Here is a 6829-nt window from a genome sequence, read left to right on the forward strand (position 1 = left end):
GAAATATTACCAAGTGGTCAGAGCTTAAAGGTAGGGAAACAAATCTGTCCTTGAAGATAACAGAAAAAAAATGTGAGGCTTTATACATAATATCCTATTTTCAAATCTTACTTGAGTGGTACTTTATCGCTTCAAAACGTTTTTCTTTTTGTTTTAAAGAGAAAAAAAGTGATTAATTGCATAAGCTGTACAAAGGTATACATGTTGGGATTCACCATTATGGTTGAAGTTGAACATGTAGCTGGGACACGGGATTTACGTACCGTTATGGTTGAAGTCGTACACATAGCTGGGGCACGGGATTTTGGTGACCGACCCCGGGACGCCTTGAGGCCAACAGATGACTCCATCCCAGCTGGGAGGACAGACATCATCTGGGTTTGGCGATAGGAGAGAGCGACAGAGAGAGAGACAGAGACAGACAGAGACAGAGGGACAGAGAGGGAGATAGACAGGCACAGAGACAGAGGGAGAGAGAGAGAGACAGAGACAGAGACAGAGGGAAAGAGCGAGAGAGAGAGAGAGAGAGAGAGAGAGAGACAGACAGACTTCTTGACTTTTAAGTTTCTTTTATTATCAGTCAAAATAAAACCAATATTGAAACCATATTAAAACCTCAAGGCCACCCCTCCACCCCCACCGCAGAGACACAGTGAGAGAGAGAGACAGACAGGGAAAAATCAGACAAACAAGCAGATCCCACGTGTCTGGCTAAATTGAGGGGAAGTGCAGCTGAATTGTTTCCGATCAATGGCTGGCGGGGCGAGAGTTCGAGTGCCCATGGGCGTAGTCGGGGACACCCACTCGCCTCCTCGGTACAGCTTCCTGTCCGAGGCTCATTGATCCGACACCTTTGTGCTGCCCGGCGGTAAGTGGCGGCCCGACGAGGCATCGACCCTCTGAGTGCACGAGTAAGGAAAGGGCAGCGCTCCTTTGAAACTCGCTCATCGATCCGACCCGCGACAGAGGAATTCTGAGACCCTAACACCCCTCGAAAGACACTGAGCAGAATGACTTTTCAGATCACTCGGCAGTAGGAGCGATCAGCCAATTTCACTACAGCTTTTCTCTCCCTCTCAAAACGGCCACCACCAACCCCCCACCCTCCTCCATTTGGATAAAAGGATCCCAGAGGGTCCTCTATTCTGCAATCTTTCAGCTAACTTGACTCCTCCATTTTTGTCCGAAGCGACTTACTTACGTCAATTTTTACAAAGGCCATTCACCCCAGAACAACTGGAGATTAAGTGCCTTGCCTCAAGGGCAGTGCGGTTTGTCTGGCTATCGCCATGCAGACTGAGCTAAATCTTTTAAAATTGAACATTAGTCTGGACTAATTACTGCACAAGAGGCGTGATCAATGGCCATAGTTCAAATGACTCACTTTTGGATAGTCCTTCAATCAATCAGACCAACGATAGGTGTGCCTTTTGGATAAGCTAGTTTGTGATTGGACCCAAAAGATGTGCACAGGAAACAGGAGAGATAGATGTGCAGGTTGCAGCCTGAGCTGCAGGACGAAATCCAAATCACCGGCAGATCAAGCAGGGTTGACCCAGCCTAGAAAGTTGTGGCAGTCCGAATTCTAAAGGCCGGGACACACAAACCCGACGGCCGGCCGTCGGCAAAAAAGCAGTATGGCTAGCTAATGTCAGCATAGCAAACGAAAAGTGAATGGGAACTTACCTGAAATAACACACGGTCAGAAACCTAGTTCTAGCAAAAATAGGAATGTTTTTCAAAATGGGTTCAAAACTTACATTGCAGAATTTAGGGCTAATGGTAAGTTTAAATGAAGTCCTTTGCTACCTATCGATGGTCCGAGATGTTTCGAAGGGTTAGGACTCCACCAATCAGATTGGTCATTGAGGCCGACAGCCACTGGTCAACTCTACATGTCAAGTCAGCCAAAACTGGCCAAAACTAACTCCGATGCCGACAACGACTGGCGATGGCACCAAACAGACTGGACTCCCCAACCGCCCCCGACTGTCTGATGACCGATTATCGGGTTGGTGTGTCCCGGCCTTAACCCACAACTTTTCTGCCAACTCAACTGCACCGCATGCCAGCCCAACTCCTTAGCTAGCACACTACCCCCACACATTTAATGGCCGACATGCTTGAAAGGCTCTCTATGTGCTCGTTTGTTTCCGGTGGAGCCAAGTGTGTTTGAACCTGCCGCTGTTGTAAATGCAATTAGTGTCTACAGAGACCCGGTTGGGTGTTTCACCAGGTACAACCAGCATGTTACGATAAAGAAGGATTTATGCGTGTGTTAAAATTGTTATTATCATGCAAACAAGGTCTTTAGTGTCGGAGTGAAGATGTAAGGAACAGAATACAACAGAAGATGGTGTTACCACACATTTAACGCTCCAACCAGAAATAAATGACTGTACAGAAAGAGTCTTTGGTTCATGTAGTCTATTAACCAGAGAAGCGGTTTCCACGAGTCATCTGGGCTTGAGGATGATCTGGTGGAGCTGTGGGGGGTCAAACAGAGGTGTGTGAGCTCAGGGATCATAAAGTGAAACGGAAACGCTGGATTTGAATGAGCAGGGATCTTTGTTGTGCCTGTAATTAATTCACAATTTCCCATCATTCCTCTGCCTGACAATGCCACTGCTTAAAATGCTAATTGCATATTTACACACTGTCGAGTTTGACACGAGTGACTCACGGCAGAATGAATCACTTTCGGTATACCGCGTCGAACACACACACACACACGCGCGCCTAGTTTTTCCCGGCGTTAGGGCCGCCAACGAGTGGAACAAATTACGCCTGACAGAACTGAGCCGGGCGTTGAGTTTTTTGGTGCCTTCCTACGTCAGACTCGCTCCATTATCCCGCCAAACAAAGGTGCGTCACCTGACCCGCGTGCGCTGTCGGCTGGCAGGATACGGAGGGCCTTAATGAAGACCCATCAACAGGTGATGGCTCAGAGGGGAAGCCAAGCCCCACGTTCATTACCGGCATCAGATGTTTGCTCTGTTCCCAGGAACAACACACAAACATGTTCCGCGAAGAGGAGGTGTGTCACAGCCAGCCGCAGAATAAAAGCACTTTGGCGAATTAACACGGAGTGGAGAAAAAATAAAGCAATTATTCAGAATGAAAAGGGGGGACAGCTGTATGGCCAATGGGAGCCAAAGGGCTTCGGATGATGGGAGCCGGACAAAAAAATTAATTACGGCTGTGCATGTCACAAAGTCAGCCCTTTTAGAGCATCTGCGCTTTCCTGCTCCCCTTTTTTTCTTTTTCTCTCTCGGTCTCTCTCTCTCTCTCTCTCTCTCTCTCTCTCTCTCTCGGACTCTCGGTCTCTCTCTCTCTCTCGGTTTATTCAATAGGCGCCGAAATTGCAGACGGACCAGAGAAAATAAGATTGTTTTGATCCGTGAAGCTGAGCAGGACTGTAGCAGAGAGTGGGAAGACATTGGGAAGATTATATGAATGCAGGAGCTAAAAATGGGATGGCGCCCAGAGGCAGAGAGGGGAGTTTAGAGCTGGCGCAGATTCAGACAGAGAGAGAGAGTGAGGGAGAGAGAGAGAGAGAGAGAGAGAGAGAGAGAGAGAGGGGAGAGGGTGATAGAGAGAGAGGGAAGTGTTTGTGTATAAGAGAGATAGAGGGAGAAATAAAGAGAGAAAGGGAGAGAAAGAGACGAAAGTGTTTGTGTGTGTGTATCAGAGAGAGGGAGAGAGGGGGAAGTGTTTGTGTGAGAGAAAGAGGGAGAAAAAGAGAGAGAGGTAGAGGGGAGTGCGAGAAAGAGAGATGAAGAGAGGTAGGTGGAGAGAGAGGAAGAGAAGTAGGTGGAGAGAGAGAGTGAGCGATGAGGGGAGAGACTGAGACAGCAGGGTGAGCGAGTGAGAAAGAGAGCAAGAAAGAGAGAGAAGAGAGGAGATGAGAGGAGAAGGAGGAGGAGGAGAACATCGGTATCAAGAAGATTTGCTGCCTATGCAATTGATTCAGCTCTGCAGTGAATTCCCACTCATCCACTCACTCACTCACTGAGTCCCCCTCTTCGTCAAGCAGCAATCTGGCTTCCAATCTCAGCCCATAGCGGGGAGTCTTATCAGCAGGTCACAGAGGGGGAGGGGAACACATTTGGGTTTGGGTTGCACACTCTCTCACATCAAAGCAGGGAAATCCATGCAAAGTGTGTTTGGAGCGGCCCAAACTGCTCCCCACATTACATATTCATATTACGTAACCAGACTATAAAGGTCTGTCAAAAGTCTGTTAAAAGTGTCTATTGCTCAGAAAAAAAGCTTAACTGCAGTGAAGTGTTGTTGTGGAGGGGGAAAGCCTCTATTCATTTGAAACATTTCTACTGCAATCCTGATTTGCCAGCATGTTTATTTCCCTTCCTGACAAAACAGACCATTTTTGGAGAGGGGCCTGTACAAGAATCACAGCAGAGAGAGAAAGAGAAAATTGGCTGACCGGCGGGGTTGTGCGCTGAAATGTTGTGCTGACACTGGAGTTTGACTTCGTAGAGAAGGTAGATCTGCTCCTGGGCCGTGAGGGATCCATCACCATCCACCTGCGAAAAGGACACCTGTGGTCAACACAGTGCTGACCAGAGGGCGAACTGACCATACAGACTCATTACATACACAGTCACAACCAGTCTGTGCACTGCCTACCAAAGACTAACTATATGAATGAATCATTGATAGTCAAGACAAACAACAGCAAACTCACAAGCACAGCACAGGAAGGCTTCCTTGTTGTATGGAATGACAATTGCCTGCACCTATCTAGGGTGAGCTGTTTGATGCATTCCAAATAATACATATTTATACAGTACACACACAAACAACCCCCGAGGTTTTTTTCCCCCCTACAGCTAGAGTTTGTTATTTAATGCTTTAACAGACTTAAGGTGGGTCCCTTGACACGCGTATTTGTTTTGGTATCTCGGTGTGAAATCACGCTGTTATTATCATTATTATGCAGGGATCAGTGATCTAGATTAAATGGCTTTTTTAGACATCAGTCTCACAGAGAGGCGCGCGCTCCCCCAGGGCGCGAATGGAGGCGCAAATTACATATTGTCCCGTTGTAATGAGCTTTATCTAGTGCACTGAAGAAATTCAGCAGGAACACACGGGTTTGGCGTTTCGTGAATTATGTTTAGCAGCATGTAGTACTTTGGTGAAACTCTGGTGATAATGATAAATAAAAGAGGAAGATATCACACCAGAATTCTCTTTGAGCACCACTTCTCGACCGGTTGGATGTATTGCTGACTGAACTATCTGTCAAACACTTCAAATGATACGACTAATCCCTTCATTAAAATGGGATTACAGGTCCTAGATAGACCTGGGATCTCACAAGTAATATGACAGCAAACTACAACACCATGGAGCCCGAGAAAAGGGAATGCTAGGAAAGCCAGGCTCAAAGGTCAGGTCGGAGGCGTTAGGATTATACACATGGGCGCTGGTGTAGGTTTCCAGCAGTGGACAGACTGAGAATAGGGCCACATAGCCAATTAACCCAACCACCTAGTATTAATGAGCGCTCCTTTTGATCCGCTCACTAGCTGAAAAGTCATTCGTTTTCTTTCTTGACAATTTAGGCTTATCTTAGGAAAGCTAATGATACAGGAAATTACCTTCACGCCTTGTTCACGTCTAGCCTGAGAATATAGTGGTAGTGAGTGAAAGGTCGCATGTGTCATCAAAACTACAAGGCATTCATAAAATAGGCTAGCCTACTTTTAATGTGTGAAGTAATTTAGAGGAAAGGAATTTGCACTTACTTGAGCATCGGCATAGATCCCACACAGGGTGAGTTTTAAAAAGATGTACAGCAGTGACATATCTATGCATTTAGTGATGCAGAATTTACGAAATTACTGTTGAGTGATGGCAGCGTTTGGGATGCCCACTGTAGAACGATTGATTTTCCGAAAAATACCATTACGGTTGCTTAAAACTTGTGCAAAGCAACGAAATAAAAAGGAGATGTCCATTCGTTTTCGTCACATTTCCAAAAGATAGAAAACCGTCTAACATTGGCATTCGAATAGAAATGTAACCGAGGTTAAAAGCCGTTGATGTGTCCAGCAAGATCAGTGAATTATCCAGAGAAGCAGTATTCCGTTCGTAAACTTGACCAGGAGAAGTTTTCAAACCAATTCCGGTCTCAAAAAAGGCAAATCCCCGTGAAAAAGACAAACGAGACAAAACGCAAAAACACGCGGTAAACACGCATTTGCCTCAGCATTGCGCTTAGTAGAGTCACACTAGTATTTAAAGAGAGCGTAATGGCACATGTGTAGTCTCTCGCAGACACACCGAGATCTTCCTCAACGCAACAATTTAACTCCGGAGATCCACAGCCACTGATGTCCGTTGCCTTTCAAATATAAAATAACCAGTGTCTGACGAGGCTGTTGGGTGACATGAAATACCGCCGTGGCACTTTCCCCTTGTGTTAATCGATTAGCTTGGGGACGCATTGAATGAGGAATTGATGTTTCAGTTCTTTAAACTCTTGTCCTTGAAGCACTAGCTAAACATAACTCTGTCCGAGGACGCTGATTTCAAAAGACTCTTTGAGCATCTTTGAGAACTATCCTTGGTGCTGAAATTAAACCCTGTTCGACTCCGGCCCGTTGCTGCAGCTACGGAGAACTACATCTCTCTCTCTCTCTCTCTCTCTCTCTCTCTCTCTCTCTCTCTCTCTCTCTCTCTCCTCACCGTCACTCTATCCAACTCTCTCTTGGTCAAAATCTCCAATTTGGCTTACGTTGTCTTCGAGCGGTAGGTAACTTTGATGCGAAAATCTTCATCAGAACAGTACAATAAACCC

General features: G+C 46.3%; 1 protein-coding gene across 1 annotated transcript in view; it reads right to left on the reverse strand.

Annotated features, from left to right (window-relative positions):
• The window catches only part of pth2rb (parathyroid hormone 2 receptor b), a 38416-nt gene extending 32533 nt beyond the window's left edge, over positions 1-5883 (reverse strand). The window contains exons 1-3 of the mRNA XM_062527572.1: positions 5775-5883; positions 4448-4547; positions 264-374 (exon numbers count right to left, since the gene is read on the reverse strand). Coding sequence (XP_062383556.1) covers positions 264-374; positions 4448-4547; positions 5775-5834 — 271 coding nt within the window. The 5' untranslated portion in view covers positions 5835-5883. The remainder of the gene's footprint in view (positions 1-263; positions 375-4447; positions 4548-5774) is intronic.
• Positions 5884-6829: the final 946 nt, after the last annotated feature.

Source organism: Sardina pilchardus, chromosome 23 (assembly GCF_963854185.1).
Source record: "Sardina pilchardus chromosome 23, fSarPil1.1, whole genome shotgun sequence".
Lineage (NCBI taxonomy): Eukaryota > Metazoa > Chordata > Actinopteri > Clupeiformes > Clupeidae > Sardina > Sardina pilchardus.